Source organism: Nansenia antarctica (assembly GCF_963989245.1).
Source record: "Nansenia antarctica genome assembly, chromosome: 4".
NCBI lineage: Eukaryota > Metazoa > Chordata > Actinopteri > Argentiniformes > Microstomatidae > Nansenia > Nansenia antarctica.
The window spans coordinates 55,136,303-55,151,176 of record NC_137689.1 but is presented as its reverse complement, the minus strand read 5'-3'; the positions used below and the strand labels follow the sequence as shown (position 1 = coordinate 55,151,176).

The window sequence follows — 14,874 nt, the reverse complement described above, 5'->3', positions numbered from 1 at the left end:
AAACCACAAGTCATATCCATATCCAACCCCCATTCAAACTAGCCCTATAAACACTTTAAAAACCCTCTGATCCCTCAAGCAAATGTTTTTTACTCACTGGTATACTGTTGGGCATGATGGGTACGGGCATTTTCGATAAGTAGGCTTACCTCACTATATATTTACTCTCAAATATTGTTGAACAGACTGGATTGGTCTGCGTTGGCGACCAGGGTGCTGCTATGTGCCACGACCTCCAGTGCGCGAAGTTAGTAAGCTTTTCTATGGGATGTTGGCTCAGTGCCCGGGTATTTTAGCGAATCACTGCCCCAGAATAAAGACATTGTGAGGAGGCAGCGCCGTGTTTATAAACCTGCCCCCAGAAAGATTGCGTTTCCCAAAAAACCCTCTCTATCTCTGCCCACTTTTACCTGGTTTCCTTTTTCTTTTTTAATTCAAATTCTGTACTTTTATTTAACCTCAAAACTATGCCTTTCATTCCGAGGTATTTGTTTCTGCTATCAACTATACGCGTTCTTCTCGCGGTTGATTTGGAGTTGGTGGAGACGAGCATCTTTGTGGACACAAGTGCCCCAGAACCAATCAACTATAAAGATCCCTGCAAAGCTGGTAATGTATTTTATATTTATAGCACCATATTATTGTCTTTCTTTATCTTTAAGCCAGCGGCATTCCGTCTACAGTACATGCAGCTGACCACATTAGGCAGAGCTCAAAGTGATGGTTGATTTAAAGGGACAGGCATTGAGTTAAACTTGTTTTCAGAGGAGCTGGGAAGTGGATGTGCATCACTCTCAATAAGCTACTTTTATTCAGTTTCAGTGAAAAGTTTCCAAAACCAATTCTGAAAACAGGGATTAAACTACTCCAGAAACAGTTTTAACTTTATTATAACCAGCCTTTAAGCCAGTGTTGTTCATGCAGACAGCCTTGAGCATTGTTCTGCAATGAGGGGGCTCAGGATATTGAATTGAATTGCAGACAGCTGTTAAGTCTAGGCTGAATTGAAAGGGGTTTTGTCCATTTCATCAAGTTATTATTGGGGCCCTAAGAGAGAAATAATCAAATAAATTCACTTCAATGATATAATAAAAAGAAGGCATCATAGGACAAATAGGAAACTGTGTACAATATATAAAAAATATATTTAAAAAAAATAAAGAATATTATATATTATTATATATATATATATATATAATATCATGTATATTGCCCCTGTGTTATTTGTTATGTTTTACTTGGAGGGCCCCCTAGGGGCCCTACGTGTAAGCACGTAGAGAGAGACGGCACTGACTCCACTCCATACCTCTGTCTGAGATAAGCTATAATTCCAGATAAAAGAGTTGTCTTTGTGGTGTAAATAATCTGAACATTAAATTGGTGATGCAGGCTCAAAAGGAGCTGAGTGGCTATGTGGGAGAGCAAAAGCTGGTAGCCGGCAGAGGTAGCTTTATTATCTTTGTTTGTTTAGTAGGGCTCAGACACTGTTCACTTACTGACATAAATTGTATGACTGTTTACTGGAGAATAGGGTTATTATTGTACAGACTTAAAAGTAGTTGTCTACATATTAGTGAGGTAGGGGTGGTCGATGTACACCCATCATTTTAACCCATAATGTGAGTGCCAGAAATAAAAAAAACAACATCAATGCAGAAATGTTGTTAGCTTTGTATTATACTAGAGAAGAGCCTGCCCAGTCAGACCATGGCCCATAGTGTTAGTTCTGCCCTGAACTGGATCTTTCATTGTGTTGATATTTCACTTTACATTTTACAGCACTTCGGTGTTGCACTGAGCAGGGGGCCGCTTTCTCATGGAAATGTAATGTGACGATAGAATTCAACATTCTGCAGGTCAACAATTGTTCCTCATCTGGCTCCCACCTTCCCTCAACTCCGCTCCTCTCTTCCCGGACCTGGGTACCATCTCCTCTCTCCACTCTCTCCATGCATACCCTCTTATCCCCCCCTCATTGCCCTTGTCACTTCCTCCCTATGATTCCTACGTATCTCCTCTCTCTCCCTGGCTCCGTTGCCTGGAGACCAGAGGTCATTGAGGCCATACCAGAGTACTCCACGGGCCGGCTGGACACCGGTGAAATCCCGCTGCCTGCAGGGCATGTGGTGAACACCACAGCTCTGAGAAGAGTTTACAGTCACGCTTTGCATGAATGAGTTCACTTCAAAGGCAGGGAAATGCCGAAGTAATTTGTCAGGCTTACTTGTGTCCAGAGTTTGCAGGCCTAGCGGCATTCACATGATAAGCGTAAGGACGGCATTGCGCTGGGCGAGCCATTGTTTGTCAATGGAGAACGCGGCTGCACTTCCTAATCAGCTGTTTCCTAAGTGGCATCGTGGCTGCAGGTTTGAGGTAGTGCAAGCGTTTCGTTGAGTGCAGCATGTCACTTGTCATGTGAAAGGCGCAACACCTGTTTCCCCCTCACTCCATTACATTGTGAGTCATCGCATCCCCTGGAGTAGTGTGAAAATACCTCTGCTGGCTGATTGTAAGAAATTATATTAAATTGTATGCACCTGATTATAAGAAATTATATAAAATGGTAATACCCCTGATTGTAAGAAATTATATTAAACTGTATGCACCTGATTATAAGAAATTATATAAAAGTGTATGCCCCTGATTGTAAGAAATGATATTGAACTGTATGCACCTGATTATAAGAAATTATATTAAATTGTATGCCCCTGATTGGAATTTAGGAGTCACAGCAGGTCTGGTAATTTCTTTCAGAAAATATCAGATGGGGTGAACTCTTACCTAATGTTACTCATTTGCCTTGAAGTATGAACATACTTACATGGCACACAATGTATGCCCTCGCTTTAGACAGAAATGCCTGCTTAATGGCATAATTCCCATGTAACTAAAGACATGCAAGGACATGAAGCAGTACAGTAGCTCATGCAGGGAATAATGACACATTCCTTGAGAACAGCATGGTGTCAGGTCTTAGTGAGGGCTTTACTTCACTCGCAGCATAATAGATTATGGGTGATGGCCATCAGGGGAGGCTGGTGGAGGTAGAAGAGAACGGGCTCATTGTAATGCATGGAATGGAATGAGGAATGGTATCAAACACGATGGACATACTCCTGGTGTAGAGGGTTATAAGATATAGTGAAAGGATTACAGGATCTACACCAATAAATTAATCTCTTGCTTATCTGTAATAAACAAGATCATTTCCTGATAAGAAATTACCTGATAATTCCCTTCTAATTTACTGAGATTAACATTTTTACATTGACATTTTTAGCATTTAGCAGACACCTTTCTCCAAAGCGACTTACAACAAATATATTTGTCTATATAAGTGAATCATCTATCCATCTAAAGTAGGACAGTTATTTAGATCTCTATGCAAAAAAATAATGTAAATCATTATTCAAGGGTTAAGTCGCAAAGAATTGTTCCATCACGGATTGAGATACGGGTGATAGATTCAGTATGGGTGATACTGCCATCTCACCCACCAGTGACAATTTCACTATTCCCTCCATCGACAACTCACCCAGCCACTGACCAGGCAACGCAAATGCTTTTTTGAAGGAGGAAGATTTAACCCCTGCAGCTTGCCATTCCAGTGACAAGGAGGGCATTGCAGTCACTTCCTTGCATCTTGGCCCCTCTAAATATTCACACTTGTTCCTCAACCTTTGCTGCTTACTACCTGAGTATCAAAATAGGTGTGTATTCATGTACATATGACAGTTGATGAGTAACTGAAAGTTATTTTGCAGATCATGCAATATGTATACACAAGAGGTGTGTGTGCTGGTCAAACAGTAGTTCAGACTCACAGATCACTCTTAGGGCCTCCTGATGGGGAAAGGAGAAGCACCAGTCATGCCTCAGCTCATTCGCCTTAGTGCACTGCTCTTGCGAAACAAAGACATGAGGAACCTAAAAAAACACCACCACAAAGTCACTCCAGGAGTTTGAAATACTGTAGGTGATGCATATATATATACAGTGTATACTGCATATGCATATACAGTATATACTGCATATATATATAATATATAGGTGATGCCTTACAAAGTGCATACTGTGTGTCTATAGATAAATGGTTTCCGGGTCTGGATTTCAATATCTGGATTCACTGATGTTGTATCCCCACATACATGTACTTACATTCATAAAAACATGTCTATAGACTGTGTAATGTAAAGAAAAAGCGTGTGTGTGTCTGTGTGCGTGCGCATGTGTGTTTGTTTGTTTCGTGTTTGTGCGTACATGCGTGTGTGTCTACCCTAGCTGCCTTTTTGGGAGACATTGCCTTGGATGAGGAGGACCTTCGCCTGTTTAAAGTATACCACATCCTAAATGCTTCTCATCATACCACCCAGGCCTTCAACAAGACAGACGCAGGTACATGTACAGTCAAGAGCCTTAATTCTAAGCTTCCGCTTTGTTAGTAACGATTACTACAATCTGTAAAGTGAATTTCAATCGTGTCAATTTCAGTTCACAGAGTTTAAATTGAATGACTTTAATCCTCACCAATCTGTTTCCATTATGTTTGTTACAGTGGACGGTTCCTCCTTCTCCAGTGAGAGTGGAGGGAATGGCACAGCTCCAGACAGCCAGGGCTCCCCTCGCAGGAGGAGGGCGGCTACTTCCAGGCCAGAGCGGGTGTGGCCGGATGGGGTCATTCCTTATGTGATCAGTGGAAACTTCAGTGGTGAGTTCTGCCATAAGGCAGAAATACACAGACAGAGAGAGACAGAGATAGAGAGATACAGAGACAGAGAGAAGAGAGAGAGAAAGAAAGAAAGAGAGAGAGAGAGATCTGCCCCTGCAATAAAGGTATATGTTGTGTTATGTATGAATGTTTTGTCCTGTGTGTACCTACTTTATATATCTTTATAGGATTATGGAGAATAAATAATGCTGTTCTTATCTGTCTTAGATGCCAAATCATGCAGTACAAGCTGTCATCCAATGTACTGTAAAACACAATAGTGCATCTACTAAGTCTCTCAAACGAGTTCTTGATTAGGGCACTTGAAGGTCCCCCCTCCCTTTCAGGCAGCCAGCGAGCCATATTCCGGCAGGCCATGCGTCACTGGGAGAAGCACACTTGCGTTACCTTCATCGAGAGGTCTAGTGAAGAGAGCTATATTGTCTTCACATATCGACCCTGTGGGTGAGTCGGCACAGAGAAACAGAATATGTTGTCTTCATGGGTTCTTTTGTCCCTCCAGAAATGTCACTCAACCAGCTTTACACTATGACACTTCACTTTACAGAATACTGACACTGACTGATTTAGAAAAATGTGTGCTGTCCCTTTCTCATGTTTGACTTACTTGATCCTGAGCTTTGACAATGTGTGTGTGTGTGTGTGTGTGTGTGTGTGTGTGTGTGTGTGTGTGTGCATGAACAGTGGATAAAAGCTCATATTGCCACGTCTCCCCACCACAAAGAAGTCACATATTGCTTATGACAAAAAACATTTGGAATTGCCGTGAGGCCTTGGGTTAAACAACGTCTAAATCTGGGCTTGACTTTGTGTGACTGACCACAGCTCTGGAGTTTACTATATTTCTCCACTCACAGAGTCTGACCATACGGGATACAGTATTGACACAGTAAAGGGTCAATTCCATTTGTATGCAGTAACATTCAAGAAACACAATATTCTCAATACTTTCACAAGAAATCATTGTATACTTTTTTTGTGTGTGTTAACATTTTGCGTCTGAATTGACTGAATTAAATGAGAATTGACCACAGCACCTTTGGAAATGCTCCACTGACACCCAAGTGCTTGTCCCTGTAAAAAGACCCAGTGTCGCCCTCTACAGGTGTTGCTCCTATGTGGGGAGGAGGGGAGGTGGTCCTCAGGCCATCTCCATAGGGAAGAACTGCGACAAGTTTGGGATAGTTGTGCATGAACTGGGCCATGTGATCGGCTTCTGGCATGAACATACACGCCCCGACCGCGATGAACACGTGAGCATTGTCAGAGACAACATTCAACCAGGTAATTAACATGATGTTTTCTGTTTGTGTCTGTCTAGCTGCTTGTCTGTCTGTCTGTCTGTCTGTCTGTTGGTATGCCTGTCTGTGCGCCTGTCTGTTGTTCTGACACAGGGAAAACCTGTTTTCTATTGGTCAACAGGACAAGAGTATAACTTCCTGAAGATGGAGCCAGGGGAGGTTGACTCACTGGGAGAAGTATATGACTTTGACAGCATCATGCATTATGCAAGGAACACTTTTTCCAGGTTGGCACATATTACTATACAATATTCATAAGCTCTGTTGTCTCTTGTGTATTGGTTATTTCCAAATCATTGTTCCTCTTCACAAAGTTGAAGTTGTCAAAGTTGGTGAAAGTTGTCAAGCACTGGTTGGTCTCCAGCTACACTGTACACCCATCTGTATACTCATCTGTACACCCATTTAAACTGCAAACCACTGTGGGTAGTCTGGGTGTTCTGATTGTGATAGAAGTGATTTTACAGCAACCCCCCTTTTCATTTCTGTCTCGTGCATGTTGTTACCCTGAGTTTGGCTTTTTTACCTCCACACCACTTTGCTGGCCTGAGTCATGGAGGCAGGCCAAGGTAAATAAAGGCCTTCCAGTTGGGTCTTTGTGTGGGACAATTTGGGCTGGAGTGGCCTTGTTCTCTGGCATTCAGGGGTGGGCCCCACTGAGCCGCTTGGCACTGCCTAAACCCCTCGTTCAGACCGTTCTGTTTGTACATGCCTGCAATTCATGGGTGCATCGCCATGGGAACTGGGTGAGAGCAAGCACCCCAACCAGCTGCCGGAGCGCGAAAGGAAGGACGATAAAGTAGCTAAGCATCAAACTGAAACTCCATGTGAAAAGACCTTATGGTGGGCTCTGCTGTCCTGTTCCAAAACTTCACTGCTCTTTGTGTTCTAATGATGATAAACAGTATGAATGATTTTTAAATTATATCTAAGCAATGGATAATCATCATTACATATCGTCATTACATATCATCATTACATATCATCATTACATATCTATGTAAACGTTTGTAAATAGTCTTCTTATCCATTATGAAAGTCAGCCGCTATGAAATTAAATGTTTAGGTTGGCAAAGAGAGAATAGGTTGAATAGGCTTCTCTTATTGCGCCGCTGTGTTTGTGTTTGTGTGAAACACAGAGGCATCTTCTTAGACACCATCCTTCCGCGTTATGATGTGAATGGAGCCAGGCCGCCCATTGGCCAGAGGACGAGGCTGAGCAAGGGGGACATCGCACAAGCCCGCAAACTCTACAAATGTGCAAGTAAGACAACTCCGACTCCAACACATATAAACCTGAAATGTTGTCAGAGAACATGGTTGCACAAGCCTGCTACTGTATGCCTACTACCATTACCACAGTTCATCTCCATTCATATGCTTGGTGTGGTGTTGTGTTGGCCAGAGTGAAATATATTTTTAGATTCTATTTCTCTTGAAATGTCATATTTGACTGAAAAGAAAATGTTACTCCTCTGCAACCGAGGAATGCATGCTGAGTTCTTCTCATTAGTACAGGACAGGTTACATTAGTCTTGTGGTGTGTGTAAAGAGTCTACATTATGCATTGTTCACCATTTAGTGGGTTGTGCTGTTTTGTGGGCAGGGTGTGGGGACAGCCTACAGGACAGTAGTGGAAACTTCTCCTCCCCCGGTTTCCCCAATGGTTATGCAGCCTATGCCCACTGCATCTGGAGGATCTCTGTCACACCTGGGGAGAAGGTGGGTCAAAAACACCTGGGGAGAAGGTCCGCTACCTGTAATGAAACTCAGATAGGTTACATTTCATGATAGCTTTCATGTATAAGTCATTGCAAATGCTTCTGCTTGTAAATGTTGGTAATGGCCATTTTTTATGTTGGAAAAGTCATTTATTGTCCACAAACAAGTTGTAAATGAACAATTGTACACACACTACTTGTAAATAACTTGTAAATAGCCTCAAATGTGTGTCTTACAGAGGTTAACAATAGATATGTGGCAGATAACAAGGCCGTCTTCCCTGCTTTCATAGCGCTGCTCCGTTGCTTTTTCTTTCTCTGTGTCTCTGTCTTACAGATCATTCTGAACTTCACCTCCATGGACCTCTACAGGAGTCACTTGTGCTGGTATGACCATGTGGAGGTCCGAGACGGGTTCTGGAGAAAAGCCCCTCTGAAAGGTCTTTACATGGAAGAGCATTTAGAGTAGAACTCCTCCATGGAGAACTCTCCACAGAGACCTGTCAACACCTGCTCAAATAACAAACAAAAACTCAATTAGATTGTGGCATTCAAATTCAGAAATAGATTCAGACACTGTAGGCAAGAGATATCCAGGTGTCTCATTCTTTTGGAAATATTCACAAACTCAAAGTTTTCAAACTGCTACATTAGAAAACTTGTCAACAGTTAATTTGATGAGAATGATGCATACATGTACGGTATACCTGGTATCACCAGGTGGCCATGTAACTGAGAGAAACGGAGATTACTCTATCAGGGCATATTTTGTTTATTTGCTAATTTGTTACATCAGGCCGTTTCTGTGGAGACAAGCTTCCTGAGCCCATCATCTCAACGGACAGTCGGCTTTGGATCGAGTTCAGAAGCAGTAGCAACTGGGTGGGCAAGGGCTTCTCAGCAGTGTATGAAGGTAACATAAAGGTCACCAAAGGTCAACACTAAGCCCTGACATTCAGCTGAACAGCCAATCGTAATGCTTGACATCCGATACTGCATGATACTTCTTCTAACTAGTATTGTTTCATTGTCTTATTTTCAGGACAACATACTAGGTGGCTAACATACCTTGTTATAAGCAGGGTCCAACATTTCAACGGCATGTCCACTGTGAACACAAAACGTGTGTTATGCAAAGTTAAATCGATTGATCTTAAATGAAGAGGAAAACGGGTTGATAATTGTTGTTGGAAGAATTCATGGAAGGTGTGCTACCCCGCCCCCCCCCCCCCCCCCCCGTCTCCCCCGTCCCTCTCTCTCATTTTGTGTGTTTGCCTCTCTCTCTCTCTCTCCCTCTCTCTCTCTCTCTCTCTCTCTCTCTCTCTCTCTGCAGCCATCTGTGGGGGAGAGGTAATCCGGGACAATGGCCAGATCCAATCACCCAACTACCCAGATGACTACCGGCCCAACAAAGTGTGCGTGTGGAAGATAACAGTAGCACAGGATTTCCATGTGGGCCTCTCCTTCCAGTCATTTGAGGTAAACCTCTGTGAAAGGGAAAAGGAGTGGCAGTTTCATTTATACTGTATGTACTGTGAAGCTTGCCGAGCAGAGAGATTCAATCATTTCTTCAGTGTTTATCTGACATAGGGCGATTCAACATTCAGCAATAGTGGTTTCAACTGAAACCAGTTCATTTCCCCCGGGTGCGCTCCAGTGCTCTCAGAGCGTATTTACGAACGCACCCTAAATATACAGTCCTTCTTAACTCTACTTTAGATCGAGAGGCATGACAGCTGTGCTTATGACTACCTGGAGGTGAGGGATGGGAACTCAGAGAGCAGCCCACTGCTGGGGCGATTCTGTGGCTATGATAAACCAGATGACATCAAAACCAGCTCCAACCAGCTCTGGATGAAGTTTGTGTCAGATGGATCAGTCAACAAGGCTGGGTTTGCTGCCAACTTCTTCAAAGGTCAGGGGTCAGGTGTAATGTGGTCATGATGGTGGTGGTTTTCACAGAGCGCCAGTGCATTTCTGTAAACTGAAAAGGGAATACATTATTTCAATATTAAATAAAGGGAGGGCTGCGGAACACACAATCACTATAATATTTTGGTTGAAAGCCTGTTCTCTCTTTCTTCCCACTGTCACTGCCTGTGTGTGTGTGGTAGAGATGGACGAGTGTTCCAAACCAGACAACGGACGCTGTGAGCAGCGCTGTCTGAACACATTAGGCAGCTACCGATGCGCCTGTGACCCTGGTTTTGAGCTAGCTTCCGACAGACGGAGCTGTGAGGGTGAGTTCAGGGGGTGCATGGAATGCTGAATAACGTAGCGAACGAGACTGGGAGAGTAACTCGCCCCATGCGGGTCTCGAACCCTGATTTCCTAACGGGCCTTATACAGGTTTGTTACAATAACAATTCCCAAAAATATTTAGCGTTAATCTGTTGGATATGTTGGCCTTCATTTTGAGATTCTGGAGGTCAGGGCACTGGCGGACTCAGGGGGGGGGGGGGCAGGGGGGGGGCGACCGCCCCTCCTGGTGCCCCCATGGTTGAAAAAAGTGTCTTAAGTGCCCTTTTGAGTGGCAAAAATGCCATTTTGAGTGGCTAAAGTGCCCTTTTGAGTGGCAAAATTAGAGGATGTGCCCTATTGGCTGCCCTTACAATGGTCTAAACTTGACCATGTGCACTGATGGGGTCCCATGTTGTGCAGTAGGTGCCTTTTTTTTCTTTTCGCCCCTGCCCTTCAAACAGCCTGAGTCCGCCACTGGGTCAGGGTATACATTTATGTTACTGTTCCTTTATTCCTTTACAAACTAGAAACATATCTTGCCCCTTCAAACTACCAACATGATAGAGTTATTGAAAAATACCACAATGACAGCAACTTCAAAGCTGAAATTCAAGCTAGAGGAAGCTTATTTCATTCTGCAAAGTTGTGATCCTCACCCATGCCAATAGTGGACACATTTCACCTTCTCTAATGTAACACTTGTGACCAGATGTGAGGTTTCTGCCTTATGGGTCCACCACTAAACGTCAGCCCTGTCTCCCCCTAGCAGCTGCTTGTGGCGGCTTCATCACCAAGCTGAATGGCTCCCTGACAACCCCTGGCTGGCCCAAAGAGTACCCGCCCAACAAGAACTGTGTCTGGCAGCTGGTGGCCCCAACACAATACCGCATCACCATGCTGTTTGATGTCTTTGAGACAGAGGGAAATGATGTAAGTAAGCAATACAGCCTGAACTGAGCCTCATACTTCTAGAGAACAGAGAAGGCAAATGTAGAGTTTGGGCTGTGAGAGGGCTGCCTCGATAGAATTACCTCACAGTCAAAGTGACCTCCTTATGAGGGGAAGTCTCCTAGGATATGTCCTAGGATAGGAACCTGATGAATTCTTGACTTATTTTTCCTCTTGTCGTTTCATTCCCCAGCACAAGATCTGAATATTCATTTATGTAAAAAATAAATAAGAAACAATAGTATTTTGTCAACAATAATAACTGTTAACCAATAAATAACCAATGATGTCATCATCAACAATACTTTACAATTTGTAATACCATCAAACCCTCTCAAACCATGCGTTGATACATAAGTTGCAGACCCATAATAGTCACAGTACTTTAACCAGAATGCATATAATCTTCTCTTTGAACAATGTTAATAGGATTCCAATCTGATAAGACATTTTTAGATAAAAAGTGTGAAAATCTGTCACTTACTGTTTGGAGTGTGGAGGCTGGGGAGAAGCTCCAAATTACATATTGATACTGTGACAGGTCAGGTGGTCAGCAATTTCTCAGGTCCTTATCTATAGTACTGTACTATACTATACTGTACTATAGTACTGTACATGCTCCAGGCCCTGTCTGGGAGTGTCTGACATTATTTCTCTTTGTCTCGCAGGTCTGTAAATATGACTATGTAGAGGTACGGAGTGGACTGTCTGCAGACTCAAGGCTTCATGGGAAATTCTGTGGGACAGAGAAACCAGAGGCCATTACCTCCCAGTACAATAACATGCGCATTGAGTTCAAGTCAGACAACACTGTTTCCAAGAAAGGCTTCAAAGCACAGTTCTTCTCAGGTGAAATACCACCCGAGACCGTAGTATATTCATACCATACGTACATTGTTTTTGTTTTTTTTTCGCAGTAACTCGCTTCATTAAGTACCTCATTAACACCTACCTGAGACTCTTATTTCAAGAATTCTCACGAATAAATTAATGGAATCTGTTTACTTCAGTTTCTTACTGCGCAGTGTTAGCATTGTTCTGGGCCCTCTCTGTACCCAGACAAGGATGAGTGCTCTAAGGAGAACGGAGGCTGCCAACACGAGTGTGTCAACACCTATGGGAGCTACAGTTGTCAGTGCCGCAGTGGATTTGTGCTGCATGACAATAAGCACGATTGCAAGGAAGGTACAGTACATCTCTCTATATACACAATTCTGACCATGACTGACCATGGCATCCTGTTTCTTTATGAATAGTGCTTATTCTAAGTCAAAGATCTGGGAGGAGGAGGATCTGATTGTCAGCTTGTAAGCTTGTATATAGCTTGTATTGGTAAATGGTAAATGGTAAATGGACTGCACTTATATATACATATACATATAGCACTTATATACACATATAGCGCCTTTATCCAAATCGCTTTACAACGGCCAGCCCGCTCATTGGGAGCATTGTGGTCCTCTGTGGCTCAGCTGGTAGAGCATGCCGCTAACAACACTTTGTGGGTTGTGGGTTCGATTCCTGCTGGGACCATATACACTGAAATGTATGCACTTACTGCAATGTATGTCGCTTTGGATAAAAGCATCAGCTAAATGGCATATATTATTGTGATTATTATAATTATTATGATTATGGTTATTATGATGATAATGATGATGATGATGATTAGTGTTATTATTAACATTATTATTATATTATTCTATATAGTATAACTCTTTGAGTGAGAGCTCTGTCTTTTCTAGCTGGCTGTGATCATATGGTGAGCAGTGTAACAGGCACCATCACCAGTCCTAACTGGCCTGACAAGTACCCCAGCAAGAAGGCCTGCACCTGGGCCCTCTCCACCACCCCGGGCCATCGCATCAAAATAGTACGTCTGCTGCAAGCGAGGCTAGTGGAGGCAGCCAGCAACTCTCAAAAGGGCTCATTGTGATGCCATTACATTACAATGCATTACAATGAACCTGTCCTTCATCAGCCTTCCCTGGTCATAATGACAGAGAACAAGGCATAATATGTAATATAATATGTAATGTGTAATATAATATGCAATATATTATAGGCAACACGCTATAGCCCAACTTGAAAAAGTAACATATTTGAGTTTGCTTTTGACACTTGTTATATCATGCTTATGACATACTTATGACAATGTACCACGCTAATCACAATGGCAGTGTTATTGTAAATTGGATTTATAGCAGTCTTAATGTACTGTAGATGCTTACTGTTTTTATTTGGCCTCCACCCTCCTCACTGAATCTACAAACGTTTATTTCAGGCTTTCAATGAGATCGACATGGAAGCTCATCTTGAGTGTGCCTACGACCATCTAGAAATCTACGATGGGCGGGACGGCCGGGCCCCAAGTCTGGGGCGCTTCTGTGGCTCCAAGAAGCCCCCGCCAGTCATTTCCAGCTGCAACAAAATGTTCCTTCGTTTCTTTTCTGACAACTCAGTCCAGAAGAGGGGCTTTGAAGCATCGCACAGTGCAGGTGGACATAAAATGGCATGAGATGAGACTGCTTGAGACCGCAATATCAAATTTAAATAACTTGAATATGAACAGTGTAGTTGTTGTTTTTTAAACTGTCCTTTCTCTCTGATCCACAGTACCCTTGCATCAATGAGTGAGATTGATTTAATAAGTTTTAGGCATTTGAACTAACAATATAGGCCAGGTTCTTTTCTTGAGATATATAGTTAATTATTAGAACCACAATGTATCTAAATGTAGCTTAATATAGACCATAATTTATCATTGATGGACAAAAGGCTTTCAGCTTTTGCAATGAGAAAGTCCCTGTCCCACAGGAAAGTCTGGTAAAGTATGTCGAGAAGAAATAGCTGTCTCAGAGAATTCTCTCTCTTCTAAAATTCCACATTCCTTTATTTGCATGAATTCATTTCTCTGTCTCTGTCTCTAATTTTGTGGCTGTGCATTCTCAGAGTGTGGAGGAAGCCTGAAAGCTGAGGTCAAGACTAAAGATCTCTACTCCCACGCCCAGTTTGGGGATAACAACTACCCCGGGGGATCTGACTGCCAGTGGGTGGTCTCTGCTGAGAAGGGTTATGGAGTAGAGCTCATCTTCCAGACCTTTGAGATTGAGGAAGAGGCAGACTGTGGTTATGACTACATGGAGCTCTTTGATGGGGCTGATATCAAGGCACCAAGACTTGGCCGCTACTGTGGATCTGGGGTAAGGATAGTTCAGTTGACTACCACCAGCAACACACTACTTCAGACTACTATTTGCTGGATTTTGTATTTTTCACAAATATTTTAAAGTAAATTAATGGTGGTGTAGAGATCATGGTAATATAGAGAGAAATATAATTGGTCTCTTATCTCTTTCAGCCCCCAGAGGAGATTTATTCTGCAGGTGATGCAATCGTTGTAAAGTTTCATTCAGATGACACCATCAATAAAAAGGGCTTTCATGTGCGGTACACCAGCACAAAGTTCCAGGACACTCTACACACAAGCAAGTGACTCCCTCTCCCCCAAGACTGAGGAGAAGACCTCACCACAGACCACAGCTCTACGCTTTACACCCTGGGTCCTTGAGAGGGGTGTGGAGGCTAGGTTAGCTGCCCCCACCCTCACCCACTTCCAAAAGCTTCCCCCATATCCTCAAATCCTGACTGTAAGGAGTGAAGCCATGCAGCAATAGATGGTGTTTTAAATTGTTTATGATTTAGTTAAGTGACGGTGGGATTGATAGACGGGGGATAGTTGTTCCTCAAAACATATTCAATTTCTATCCTCTTCAAGATTAAACAAATTCAACATCCAGGAACCAGCCAAGCCACTAAGGATTAATTGATTTATGGTAATAGGATGGCCAGATTGGGATAGTACTGTATATCATTACTTAGAGAAGGTGGTTTCAAGGCCCAAATGAAACACTCCTTCTTGCACTGACCTCCA

General features: G+C 42.9%; 1 protein-coding gene across 1 annotated transcript; it reads left to right on the top strand.

The window, feature by feature from the left end:
- Nucleotides 1–467: 467 nt before the first annotated feature.
- LOC308154993 (bone morphogenetic protein 1-like) lies at nucleotides 468–14,436 on the top strand (the record flags this gene model as incomplete). The annotated part of the gene is made up of 20 exons (XM_080528220.1): nucleotides 468–609; nucleotides 4,282–4,395; nucleotides 4,556–4,708; nucleotides 5,056–5,173; nucleotides 5,835–6,013; nucleotides 6,152–6,257; nucleotides 7,170–7,294; nucleotides 7,637–7,752; nucleotides 8,089–8,191; nucleotides 8,548–8,664; nucleotides 9,085–9,230; nucleotides 9,471–9,666; nucleotides 9,866–9,991; nucleotides 10,759–10,922; nucleotides 11,609–11,789; nucleotides 12,000–12,125; nucleotides 12,686–12,813; nucleotides 13,225–13,438; nucleotides 13,893–14,143; nucleotides 14,302–14,436. 20 exons carry the CDS (start codon nucleotides 468–470, stop codon nucleotides 14,434–14,436), a joined length of 2,940 nt encoding a protein of 979 aa, XP_080384346.1.
- Between the last annotated feature and the right edge of the window lie 438 nt (nucleotides 14,437–14,874).